The sequence below is a fragment of the Dromaius novaehollandiae genome, chromosome 3, assembly GCF_036370855.1.
Source record: "Dromaius novaehollandiae isolate bDroNov1 chromosome 3, bDroNov1.hap1, whole genome shotgun sequence".
Taxonomy (NCBI): domain Eukaryota; kingdom Metazoa; phylum Chordata; class Aves; order Casuariiformes; family Dromaiidae; genus Dromaius; species Dromaius novaehollandiae.
This window is the reverse complement of record NC_088100.1, coordinates 28387122-28401528: the sequence shown is the minus strand read 5'-3', so window position 1 is coordinate 28401528 and position 14407 is coordinate 28387122. Positions and strand designations below refer to the sequence as shown.

General features: G+C 36.4%; 1 protein-coding gene across 1 annotated transcript in view; it reads right to left on the bottom strand.

Moving 5' to 3' along the window:
* Positions 1–14407, bottom strand: part of PRIM2 (DNA primase subunit 2) — a 110972-nt gene that overhangs the window by 75113 nt on the left and 21452 nt on the right. The window contains exon 6 of the mRNA XM_026122535.2: positions 13958–14095. Within this exon, the coding sequence (XP_025978320.1) occupies positions 13958–14095 (138 nt within the window). The remainder of the gene's footprint in view (positions 1–13957; positions 14096–14407) is intronic.

The following is a 14407-nucleotide window of genomic DNA, read 5'->3' as shown; positions in this document are numbered from 1 at the left end:
TTCACATTCATGGTTGTGTATTTGGAAACAAGTATTAAATAGGAATATCATGTACAAGTGAGTAAGGCGGAATTGTTTACTTTATCTTCCAAGACAAGAACTAAGGGTGTGAAGCGGTACTAAGAGCGCTTATTCAAAATAAGAAAGAAGGTATTCTTCATACAGCACAGTTTGGTAACTCAGATGTTGTATTTCAAAAAACTAGCAAGTGATTAGGCAAAACACCTCAGGGTTATTTTTAATTAAAATATCAAAGATGTTTAAAATAGCCTGTTTAATTTTCATATATTAGCAAATGCTCAGAAACAAGATTCAAAGAATTCTCATATCTGCTTTCAATAAATATCCAGCTCAATTTTTTTTTAATATAGAGTCCTAACAGTCAATCAGAACACTTCATAAGTACACTTAAAAAAATGGAATTTTAAATTAGCCTATTATGCTTAAAAGAGATTTAAATTTCTGTCAAAAAAACAGGGACTTAAAAGTTTAGTTTGAGATAGTCTCTTTGTGTTTTGTCTTCCCTAGATTTTTCAAAGATTTTTAAATGATCTAGTTGATATCAAGAAGACTGGGTAAATCCTCACTTTTTTGAAGCAAGTACTCAAGACTGGATGTAACTTAAAAAGGCAGAGTAAACTAGCAGAAGTCTAAACTGTCTCACCATTCATCTTGCTCTTTAGTGAGGTAAATCCTGTTTAGGAATGATGTATACAGAACTTCACCATTCAAACACAAACAGTGTTTGCACAACAACCTGCAAAATTCTTGTGCATGTGTCCAGGTATCAGAGCAATGAACAATGATCATATCAGTATGCAATCATATTGAATATTGAACCATATGGTTGAATGTCAATAGGCATCCATATTAAATATAGAAATATATTAATAGACTAGCTTTAACAGTGAACTGTTTTTGAACAAAGAAATGAAGTCATTTAGGATATTAAGGACACTTGAGGTTAGTAGAAATGAAAAAGGTATCAACTGGAAAGTGTACAAGTGACAAGACTTAATGGAAGTCTGCTGCCACCGGCATGGCCAAATTCCTGACTTGAACTGACTCACGACTGTTGAGCTTCTTGACAAGTTTGCTCTGTTCCACATTAAAAGATAAGATTGTAAAAGGCCTCTCTCCAGACTTCAGCCATGAAACAGATAGCTGATCAGCAGGCAGGAGAAGGATCTATGGAAACTTCCCAGCCGCTGGTTTGGAAAAAACATGCATGGATTTGCACTAGGCATTAAGAATACCTGCTCCATCAAAATATCACAACCAGAATTAATGTGAGATAGTAAAGCATCTCTAGAGAACATCTAGTCTTGAGAGATGCAGATAAAGAACATTATTTTTGTCCATTTCAATGAGAATCTTGTCAATGAGAATAGAGAAACCATCCCAAGCTCTAATAACCCTCCCCATTGACAGAACAGTTCAATACAACATTGCAAAAGCTCTGCAGTTTTAACTAACTATGCCCGAAAGGCCCCTTCCCATCCCCCTCATCACAAGTCAAGATAGGGGACCATGGAGTTCAGGTGGGGGGGTGGGGGGGGCGCGCGGGGGAAGAAGGAACAGCTCAGAACTGGAAGTATAAATGTTAAACACTCTCCTTGAAAATTTTAGGCACAACCTTGTGATAATAGCTAAAATCTGCAGCAGTCTTACATCTCTACAGGAAACCTGATATGCAATTTCTTAGCTGTGCTGACAGAGTAAAAATCTGAGATTGGGAACAGTATTACTGGGACTCCAGAGCATCAAAAGTCTGAGCTTTCATACAACAACAAATGCAGTACATCTCTCAACATCCAACTGATTAAATGGTACCTGCAGAGAACCAATAAGCTATATTCATAGGAAAACAAAGTACATGCACAAAGAAATCATCAACCATTTGAAGAAAATTGGTTATAATCCTAGCTAGTTTTAGGTTAGGTGTGAAGAATACACCAGTGTCAAGGCCGAGAAGAAAGCTGTAACACAGAATGACTGTCATCATCCACTGATGATGATACACCAGTGGTAATGATTTTGCATCACAAAATATCTCAGATTATAGAACTCTATAAAAGCCTTATAAGGATGCTGAACGAAAATGCCCAAGTAACAATCTAAGAAATCCCAAAAGCCAAGGAAAAAAAGGCCAAAGTTTCCAAAATGGTCAAGTAGCTAGTTAATAACAATTTCCCATTTTATGCATAAAAAAAGAATGTCATTTGGATAGGATCACTATCAGTTGAAAAAACTGATCTGAGAAAGGCTTGCTGATCTTACAAAGGTAAGACTTATAATGTAGAGGATTAAAAAAAGGAACAAGAAATACCCATTTAGTAAAAATCAGTGACACTATGAACAAAATTAACCAAGCCACTAAGGAGAACAAACAAGAACAGATATTGCTGATAAAAAACAAAGCTAAGCAGCCTAGAAAACAAATGAGAGAAAAACAGAATTGCTCATTTAGGGTCATATTTAGTTAACCCTAAACCTTATGGAATGAATCTCATGACTAGAACATTAATGTAAGTAGTCATAACATCAGCTGGGCAAAAACAGTGTTACCCGCACCTCAGACACTGAAAACTTCAAATGCATAAGGTAATATCTGCTAGACAGGATGAGAAAACAGAACAAGTTACACATCACAAATAGATAAAAGCTAGGCAACAACTGTGAATGGCTCAGGCAAGAAGACTCATGAGGCTGCTGCTAAAGCATCTTCAGAATTTCTGAATGTTGAACATTTCTTAACTTTTACATATACTGACAGATATAGGAAAATTAATCACACAACTAAAAATTAATGGCATTTAATTGAAATGTTTATGTGCATTTGGTGTATACAGAAAGAATAAACTCAAAGCCATTTACTTAAACTGACTCAAAATTGCTTCAGTCATTCTGTACTGGACCAAACACAACACATTTTTCTTCAGAATTAAGAATTCAATCGCATGTCTTCATCTCCACCCTAAACAAAGGCCACTGCCATACAGAAAGGCTACACTTCTTGCACAAATGTTCACTTTAGCTCTTTCAGCACTCCTGCAGTGCCCTCTGATGGCCAAGGCCAGAAGGTGCAGCTTTAACCTCTCAGCCCAAAATCTGGACATGCACATTGTAAGCATCACACACCAGGCAGGAAGCGTAAGACAAATACAAGCCACGAGCAATTTGAGTGTAAGCAAGTCTAGGTGCAGTAACGAGCCAGAACCTCCTCCTGCACCTCACCCCATTAACTCTGTGCTAAGCAGAGCTAACACTGCCAGCACAGCCTATAGCCACAGCCAGCTTGGAAAATAGGAAACTGATGAAGTCGCTCCAAACTCCACACTCACCAGGCAAAATGCTTGATCAGACTGCTGGAGATAGGTTGTGGAGCTACTGAAGGGACCTGGAGAGAAGGTCGATACATGAGGTTCAGTTTTTAGTGTGTATTTTTATATTTCCTCTTCTAAAAGTAAGAGATTCCTTGAATTCAAACCAACACAGAAAATTAAGCTTGCACAGAACTCACTTTATAAAGCTGAACAAAAACTTGAGACACACCATTTAGAAAAATAAATTTAAAGTCAACTTAAAACCTGACAGTATTACTTTAAAATGTTTTACAATTTCCACATTTTCCATAGTTTTTATGATCTCCATGTTTTACATTTTCTATTTTGAATCCTGACAAACATAGAAAACTTTTGATAATGAGTCCAATCACGCAGTGGTAGTTAGTGGTTAACGCTTTGTATTCTACATAGAGACCAGTTACAAGAGGGCTTAGATCCCTAAGGGTCTATCTATCCTAAGATTTGTCCTGTTCAGTATCTTTACCAATAGCCTAGAGGAGACAAAAATGCACCTTCATGGAGTTTGCAAACATCGGGTTGAGGATGAAGTCAGGAGCAGGGTTCCCAAATGCATTAGAGGAGTAGGCTAAGAAATTATGAAATTCATCAAGGACAAATGCAAAGTTCTGTACCTGCAACAGAACAAATCCCTGCACTGGTACAGACTGACTGGGAAACAGCTCTGCTGAAAAAGACCTCGAGATCCTGGTAGACAGTATGCTCAACAGAAGCACAGTCAGTAGATCAAGGAAAGGGCCCTTTACTTGGCACTCGTTAGACAACATCTAGAATACTATATCAAGTTTTGGTGCTTCCACTACAAGAAAGATGTTGATCAAATGGAGCAAGTTCAGTGGGAGGTCAGCAAGATGGTCATACCATCAGAGGCAAGTCTTTGGGATTTGAACAATGCTTATGTAGTTTACCAGACAGTTTACTTGTACCCAGACAGCATCATGATGACAAAAAGCACTAAATTCTAAATGTGAACAGAAAAGTTTGAGATACATATAGACACATACATATATGTATACACACTACCAAATCAACATAACCCATAAGGAGTCTGTGAAAAAAAACTCCCCTATCCCACTCTCATATAATTAAGGCCCCATCCTCAGTGGAACTGTCAGATATTAAAAGTAAAATTCAACATCTGGAAAGTCACAGTAACAGAAGATCTCAGAAATAATGAAAAACAGCCCAGGTAAGGCAATATAGCAATGCCTACTAGCGTGGAGATTACTGCTATTAGCCCGTTTCCCCCCCGCCCCTTACATACTGTAAGAGGAGAGTAAGCCATTTCAGACAAAGCAGTTTCAGTTCATGGCAACATTGAAGCACTCTACATGAAACTACACTCACCTATTCAGAGCTGCAGTGGTTGCAATCATAGCCAGGCGTGAAACACTGATAGAATAGGGCAGGCCTACAGAAGTGCAACACAGAGGCCTATTTTGAGTAAAGCCAACTCAGTAACATTTACACACCAAAATTTTGATTCATCCCTTCCTTCAGGCTGAAGTGAACAGATCATGAGATAATTGGAAATGTAGATATAATATAGTATGTTTCTCATGAAAATGCAATGCTAAACTCTGCAATAAGGAATGGAAAAGCAACTAGAAAATATGCTCCCTAGACAGAAGAGACTCACAACAGTGGATCAGTATTTCCCTGTAGGTCCTTAATTTGGGAATTCAGCAAAAAAGATTAGAGGTGGCACCTTGGCATTGTTCTACAATGAACTGTAAAATAACCTGAGATAATCCAGCAGGAGGTCTAACAAAAAACCTTCAAAATCTCTTTGGCAGGTACCCAAGAGAAACTTAACAAGGTAACAGCTAAAACTCAGCTGAGTGGAAAACACTGAATACCCAACTTTAAAATATATCTCTGCACTCCAGATATTCAGCAATAAAGTAATAGTACTCTCCTCAGGCAGGTATGTTGCTGGCCACTAGTGGGGAAGAAAGTTATGACAAACTACGAGCCTAGCAGCAGAGCATAGGCAAGGCAGAGGCAGCTGATGCCTTCATGGAGACAAGTAGTCATTTGACTAAGTATCTGCTTCTTCATAAGCTGGAATTGCAAAAGAATGAGAACCAGTGTGCCCTGAAGGCAGCATAACAGGTTAGGCTTCCTAATGCCTGGTACACCAAGGAGACAGCTTTTTGCCCTGTTAACTCTTCAGTAAGTAGTGAGGTTTCCCTAAAGTGCTAGAACCAATGGACTGCAACACAGGACAGATTACCATAAAAAGACTGAGTTACTGCCAGATACTTTCTGGTCGTGTTACTATTGCAGTCAGACACTGCTTTAACTCATGCTTTCCTTCCTTGTGCCCCACTGGACAAGGCAGATCCTGGAGAAAGCTGATGTAGGAAGCATTCAATCACACCTGAGGAGCCATTCTCAATTTGCAAAGCTGGAAACGCAACAGGCCAGACAGAATAGCCCAGGAGGCCCAACACTGCTACAGCCAAGTTTCACCATCCTAACTTTATATTTGAAGTCTAATTAAATCATGTTTCTAATATTTCAGGAAGACAGCATTCCCATGATTTCAGTGACAGCATGTACAGACTGCCAGTAAGACACAGGTGGGAGCTTTTATACAGCTCTCTCGAACTCTATTGTTTGAAACAAATGTTCTTAGGGCAGAGACTCTGGTTTAATTTTGTATATAGCTTTATGAATATTTTAAAACAAAGAAGCAAGCTTTGACTCTTTATTGTGAAATTCTGCTCAAGTATACTGCCCCTATAAAATGTACCCTACTTTTCTATTACCAGCACAAATTACTTTCGCAAATAATCTCTCTCTTCATTTACAAGAGCTATAAAGACATCCACTTCCTCTCTAGCATAAATATGCAGATTAGCAACTGCTCACAACAGCACGTCCTACATACCCAAGCATCTGTATTTGACATGCTATTACAATACTTATTCTTTATAAAGAATGTGCAACATTTTTGATTCTGGAAGAATAGATTTACAAAAAGGTGTGCAAAATGCAACCCAGAATTTAACATCTACCTAAGGATCCAAGGGTTACAGACAATGGAGATAATGAAAAATCACAGTGATGAATGGAGGCACATACATTCCTTTACTATTTGTGTTTTCTTCTGTGATAATGGAGCTCTGAGGATTACAGCACAAAGTTTCCAAAAAGATCCTCCTCCCCCTACTTCTGAAATAGCTTTCAGCATGGAGCAAAGCAAGGGGGGGAGAGAAATCACTTTAAAGAGCAAATTCAAGGCAGGTACTCTAAAGCATAATGAAGAAATACAGAAAGAACATTTCTATCAACAGAAAATGAAACTAGTATTGAGATTAGCCGACCAGAAAGGATGATGAGCTGGAGCAGGAAAAACTCGAATTTTAAGAACTGGGCAAGGGTAAATACGGCTCCATGGAGCCTTCAAATACAAGAAATTTCAATTTGTCTCATTTTGTAAAATGAGCAACTACACAAAAAGGCAAGAAATAATAAGAGTATTATGTATGTTCTACAGGAGTGGCAAAATTAGCATAAATACTTGGAAAGCAAAAGTTTATGACAAACTATTTCAAAGTTAAGACAAAAGAGTGGCACGTTTCAGGGATGTTATAAGTAATTAAAGTCAGGATTTTACTATGTCTGCTGAAATGTTGTTTTAGTCAGGCAACAACGTTGCTTTTCAATAACTCCATTTATTAATCCCAGTGAATAACTGTTCTGCTCTAAAAGCAGCCTATCAACTACATCAGCCAAAAGTACTGGCTTAGACAAAGCATGTCTAAGATTTATTAGTCAGAATTAGCTGCAAAAATTAATTCTGCAAAGTTGTAGGTAAAGATTCAATATACTTGCTTCCAGGGAAGTTTATGATTTGCTGCAAGTCACAGTGATAGCTAAACTGTGGCTCCTGGGCGGAGGAGGAAAAAAAACCCCCACCCTCTAGGCAAAACTGAAAGCATTTGAAATTCAGATCTCAGTAATGAGCCTGTAATAATATAGAGACTGGTGGAAATTCAAACCCCGTTGCTGTAGAAGGGATTCAGCTGGCATTACATTACAGACAAATCAAGTCTCTCCAGGAAACAAATGCCCTCCCAGCTCAGTCTCATTCCTCAGTGAACCACTGGAAGTCAAAGGAAGGTGCTAGGTACGACTTCGACTTCGCAGACAGTGTAGCTGGCTCCCTGTGCCACTCCAGGGTCCCGCTGGGTTGGTGGCATGCAGCACACACAGGCTAGATCACTCACCAGCTCCCTTCTGGAAAGTCGATTGGTTTTTTTTCACCAAGAAAAGCCGAGACACAGTTGACAAGGTAATCTGTCAAACTCTGGTGTAGCCTGACTCCACACAGACAGTACAGTTTTCACTTAGCAGCTGTCTACGGGTCACGGAAGGCCATAAGAAAACAATCAGAAGAAAACTCAAATCCCTAACACACAGTCATCCTGAAACACATCCTGAAACATTCTTACTAGCCTCATATGCCATACATTCCTTCCTACCGACTACCGTACATCATTCTCACAATTACAGTCACCAGTGTGCTAATAAATTGTTGTCATGTGACATTAAACAGGTACTACATTAATTGAGGCACTTCCAGGTCATCTATCACAAAAGGAAGATAAAAAATAAGTTATAGTTCCTGCTAATATATTTTATTTCAATATATTTATTCTGAAATTTGGGCAAAATCTCAAAAGCTAAGCAAGCCTACACAATTTAACTCCTGTGCATCTTCCTTAGGTGCTTCATGATGTTAAAACTAACAAAGTTAATTTGAAGACAACAGTATTTCCATATGAATCAATCAAAATAGGACCACGCCAAGAGTGAAGCAATCGTTTAGACTGCAAAGGCGCATTTAGTACTTATCAAAATTCTAGAATTAATAAAAGATTCAAGTAGCGGACAGAAGAAATGGAAAGACAAAAATACTACCGTGTGAAGTCTAATTTCATCTAGCCTCCTAATATTAATCAAAATTACTTTATGCTAGCAATCTAGGCAGTTGCTAAAAGAAACACATGTACTTTGATTAGTAGAAGAAATAAGATGCTGTATGATGGATTTCTGGAGATAATCAATAATGGTACAATTAAGAAGCCACTGCAAAAAGTTAATCCACAAAGAATAAGTCCAATGAGAATGGAGTTTTCTGACACATACACAAAATCAACTCCCTTGATTTTGTTTCTCCCACTCAAAATAGTATCATTTTATTTGATAGAACTGTACCCTAGACAATGACCTTACAGCAAGATAACACTTAGCAATGGAAACCAGGTGCTGCTCTGCAAAACTCACAGCAAACTTCCATGTGAGAGATTCAGAGAACAAAGTCATTGTAATCATGTTTTACACTGCAGTGCCAAAGTTATTACCTTACTAACCTTGTATGTGCATATTATAAAAATCATCCATTTATGTTACGGTGAATTACTTTAAGTTAACACTGGGAACACAATACCTGATATGAATTTCAAGTGACAAGACCCTCATTAATCATACTTTCTCACCATTAATGCCACTATATAAAGCCTTCAACTTCACTGATTGAAAATGTAGGTGTTCTAGGAAGAAAGTGTGGTGCAGATGGTGCTACGTACACTGACACCTTTCTGAAATTAATGGGTTCTTGGAACATATAGCATAAATTCAACCCAAACAGCATATTTTACTAATATTTAATTTTAATAGACAAATCATTACAAACATTAGTAAAACTAAAATAAAACTTATTTGATGAATATTCCTAAAATTTTTGAAGATTACATATCAAATAGGGGAAGAAATAAACCAAAAAGATATGAAAATTAAAATAGATGAGTGAAATCTTCCTTTTGTGCCAAGCCCTCAAAATCCAGTAATATGATTTGTGTATATTTGATCAGATTATCACAGTTGTATTGCAAGGTTTAAAAAGTGTATTCTTACCAAATCAAGAAGAATAAACAAGTGCCATCAAGATTATAGAAATTAAAATTAGAATTTTGATTTCTTACAGTATCAGACACTTCCTCTGTTATTTTCAGTTAATTTTAACTAGTTTCATTTGCAGATATTTTTTTCTTTTTTTTTTTTTCTTCAGGGAAGTTAATACAAAAACCAGCTAAGTTACTACTTTAATTGATAGCTTCAAGATTTGGGGCAGCGATTTAAAAAACAAATACAATAGCTCTACTGAAAAACTACCAGACTATGAATTCAAAGCTAGGTTATGCTACAAAAGATAATTAAGTCTTTGAAAAGCAAACTCTTCAATCCCACAATAAAAGCACCAATGTTACACAGGAATACATACATTCTCAAGCATTTGCTTATAGCCTAAAAATGTAATGCTTAATGAGCACTACAATTTTAAGACCAAACTTCTCTAAATTGTAATGCTCATTACGATAAGAATAACAATTAATGATTCAATCTGGTTTATATAAACATCTGACATGAATGAGGGCATCCCAATCATAATCAAGTTTTACACAGACTATCATGCCCATCTCTGGAATTTATCAAAAAACTGTTTCAGAGGAGGAAACTATAATATAAGGAAGCTACCATCACTATGTTTGCTGGAGACCATTGCACTCAATCTCCTTTCCTCTAGCATTCAATGCTAGCATATCTACAATTGCAGAAATCAAAAACAAAACTAACAGGTTTAGTAAAGACTACTATGTTCTTTTAATAATGAAAACTATCATTTTTACATGATCAATCTAAAACCTTAATCTCTATATAAAGCATTCTGTTAAATCACACAGGAAGAATATCTATACCAGATACTAAGTACTAAATGCTACTACGAGAAAAGTAGTTCAAAAAACCTCCATGCATCTTCACAGACGATGTTAATTCTGGGAATGACACATTACATGGAAGCTCACATTTGAGAACTAAAACACTTTCAGCAGGTGGGAGACATTGAAATGGCTGTAGAGACAAACAATTAATCATATAAGCTGGTGATTCTGGAGGCAAACTGTTGTTCGCTACAAATGCTGGTCCATACAAGTTAGAGAACTGCTAAACATTAAGTCAATTTCTCAATTATTTTAAGCATAAGTCCCAACCAATGATCCCGCAGCCTCTTCTGCCCCCTTCCCCTTTTTGTTCTGCTTCAGATTTTTCTTGAGGCAATCCTTCTTTGTGCAATATGCAGTTTAACACAGCTCTGATATTGATCTGCAGTTCTGGATCTGCAATATTAATCCAAATGCGCAGTGGAGAATCTTCTGACTTCAAGAAACAAAAATTAAAGCAACTATCCTCAGGAAGAAAGATCCAATATTGGTAATGATATTTGCAACTTAAGTTCTCTGTGTTACTATTACTGAAATAACCAAACTACTACATAGCAATACTATAGAGATGTTTGCATATTAGTGTAAACTCAGCAAAACCCCATGAGTAAAATATAATGCAATTTGAATGTTTGCTCTAAGTTATAAAACAATTCTAAAGCTAATATTACAACTTAGGTGAACTGCAGAAAATATTTGTTTTCTACAGTTTAGTCATCATTAATGGCACACAGAAAATTATTTACTATCAAATGACTGGACAATATGGAAAAAAGGTCCTTGCAGTATTGATTCTGCACATAAAATTAACTTCTTCAGTTGCATTTGCAATTGCCAAGGCAGCTTGATAGTATTACATTCCCCAATTATTGGGTGCAAGGAATAAATTCATACTAGAGATGTCAAGCTTGTTTTATTTTTAAAGGATGAAACAGAACACACAACTGTTTCATTTAGTGACAGGTAAGCTATTTGATCAAAATGAATTTGTGCCAGTGTCAATATAAAACATTTTAAAAAGTAAGCACTATGAACTATATACTATTCTCTCAAACTACCGGATCAACACAAATTCATTCTCTCTCTCATTCTGTAATACGTAGTTAGGCAGCAGCATAAGCCTGGGCCACTGCCTAAACCACTCACTGCTTTGGAGCCCTATAAAAAGTAGCATCAGCACAAGCCTGCCCCATAAAGCTGAACAGCTTCAGAGCCCCCTGCAGAAGGCAGGACAGGCCTTCATCACCAAATCAATTTTGTGTAGGGATAACTCCTTCCAAACAGGTGTGTACATGACTGCCTAGAGTAGCATCGCAGAACCTCAGAGAGGCAAAACATGCATCACAGTACAAGTAGTCAATAACATCATTCATAAACAACCAGCACTTGGGAAGCTTTCTGCTTCTTAACATCTGAATACTGAACCATTGATGCAAACAGTGGATTGCACAGCAAGCACAGAAAGATGCCTCAAAACTTTGTGTCTGAAGGAAAGACCAACTGTCTTTCACCAACTATATTCAGGATATTTTGTCCTTTAGAAGCATGTAACAGACTGTCAAAGCCAAAACTGATGATCGAACTACCACATGGAAGATACAAACCTTTTATTTAGATATAGCATTAAAGCCTAATTTGGATTATCACAACATTAAGACCTGCAATTCTTGAATGCTAACACAATGAAAATTAATTGTCTGTTAGAAAGTACTGAGAACAGAAAGTGTAAAACAGTCAGATGCTGCAAAAATAGGAAAATATACTCCCAAAAGCATGCCTAACTTTACTGCAGACTTACCATATACATTCATTAAGAGACAAATTAAATGGCAAATCAGTGACACTGTTTAAGTGTCTAGTACTTTTTGGCCAAGTTGAGCCACCACGCACTCTGTACGTTGTCATGAAGACCTCTGTACTATCACAGTGCCTGAAATTCAGCACCTGTTTCTCTTGATTGATTTCTTTTTTGCAGCAGATACAAACATCCTTGTGCCACGAAAGCATTACCAAACAAGCAGGTGTACTTGCAGAACCTAAGCCTAGACCAAATAATATCTCAGGAATTACCTTTCATGAACAATACTGAAGTGTATCACTGTGTCGTAACTACTGTTGAAATGCGAGTGCACTCCAGATAAGGCTGAACAAGAAGGAGCTCTAGTGAAGATCATCTTCTCAATTTGTATGTTGTGGAACAGCAAGCACTGTCATATTTATATTTTTTTTAAAATCCCATATGCACACATTTTTCAAGAAAAGATTATTCTTGTATTTTCACTGAAATTTTTTCAAACCATAGCTTTGCACAAAGTATATGAAGTTGCTGAAAAATAATTTCTATTTATATATGCAAAATAAATGCACGTTCACATCAAAGCAACAGTCAAAAAATCCAAAATAGTAATACTCATTAGTGACTATAATTGATCCATCAAAAATATATTATTCAGCTACCAAACACCACATTCCAGTTATGCCTCTGTTTAGTATAATAGAATAATAGTAGATTGACTTTTGGAAAACATGTTGGATTTTTGCTCTTCACTTCTCCAAGACACAGCTTAATAATATCCTAGCATCTCTTCAGCAGTGCACTGTGCAGGTCAATTAGCTGGAACAGCTTATTCAATATGGTTTCACAAACAAAATCAGTAACAGAAAACCTACAACTTCAGTCCAGAGCTTTGGAATAGGACAGGAATCACTAATAATTTCTCTTATTTCTTACACTGAAAATTTGATGAATGTTTTAAAAATCTTATATTGCTAAGTTAGATTGATATCAAGGTTGAACAGGAGTGTTTAGTAAATGAACAGCTACAAGTTTGTTTGTTTGTTTGTTTTTTAAAAAGCATTCCTTTAACAAATTAATAAGCTACTGGCATGCTAATTTTGTAATTTCAAATATAACCTGAGTCTGCAGAATTGTTTAATGTGCAGTGAAAATAGTACTATTATGTGAACATTTCCAGTAGGACTCTATAGTATAACTGAAACTAGAGACATTATTCTTTAAGCTTTTAAGAACATTATGCATTGACTGAAAGTAACTTGCTGCAAGCTTAATGTTCACTTAGTAACACTTGTGTGTGTATATTTATGCTTTATTTAAAAAAAATAAAATGTATTCTATAGAAACATGCAAATACAAAGATATACATATTTCTTTCTCTATGGACTCACATTTTGGGCATTATATATGATCAGGGCCTTTTAAAACTTAAGAATTGCTGCTTTTACAATATTAGAATCTTCCTAAGTCAATCACTGGAAATTACTAACAGAACATTCGCACACAGCATTTACCATAGATGCCCTCACCAGATTTGGTACCTCAGCATTCATACAACGAAGACTCATTTTCACTTGACATACTGTGACCAAGTACCACACTTCCTTACTTCAGGTCTCACTAAGAAAAGAAAAAACCCACCAATCACACTATTTTACTTCTTCTTTCAGCCAACAATTGCTGCAAAAAATGTAGGAAAACAGACTGGTACGAAAACAATTCTGTGTATTAGGCTAATATTTTCTGTAATGAGTTATGTTATTCTTTTCATAGGAAGTAATTTTAAATGGAATTTATCATACAATATGTAAAGAATTTTCTGCTACAGAATTTTAAAATTAAGTCACTATCAGCTTGTTTTCATAACGAATATTTTTTCCTGATAGAGTTTCCGGTATTCTGCAAATAGAAGCCCATAGATTTGTATCTCCAAAAAGCTACTGCACAATATTGTCATTAAAGTATGCAACAAAAGCTGTAAAATTAGATTTTACCAGACTTACCGCCAATGCTTTAGATAACTTTGTTCTATAGTTATTCAGAACAATTGCATCAATGTCCTTAAGTGGCACATATGCAAAGCCATCCTTGATAAACACTCTTCTGGCTCTAAATAGCTCCACAGCATCTGAAAGTCCAACCTGAAAGGGGGGGGAGGGCACCACTACAGATTAGCAAAAAAGTGCATTAACAATGCTTACAATCCTAAAATTCAAGCTGAGACCTTTAAAGTCATTTTGTATCTTTTAACAAAGTTCTAGGCAAAAAGCAAAACTTCTGAAAGCAAACAATGACTTTGAAAGAGCTAACCATTATTTTGGTGGGAAAAATATTGCTTACAGAAAGCAACATAAATTGACAAAATAAGGTACTTCACAATTTGTATCTATGACTATTAGCCTGATTATGTAATCTTGCATCAACGATTTGGTATTTGAAAATGGACTTCTGCT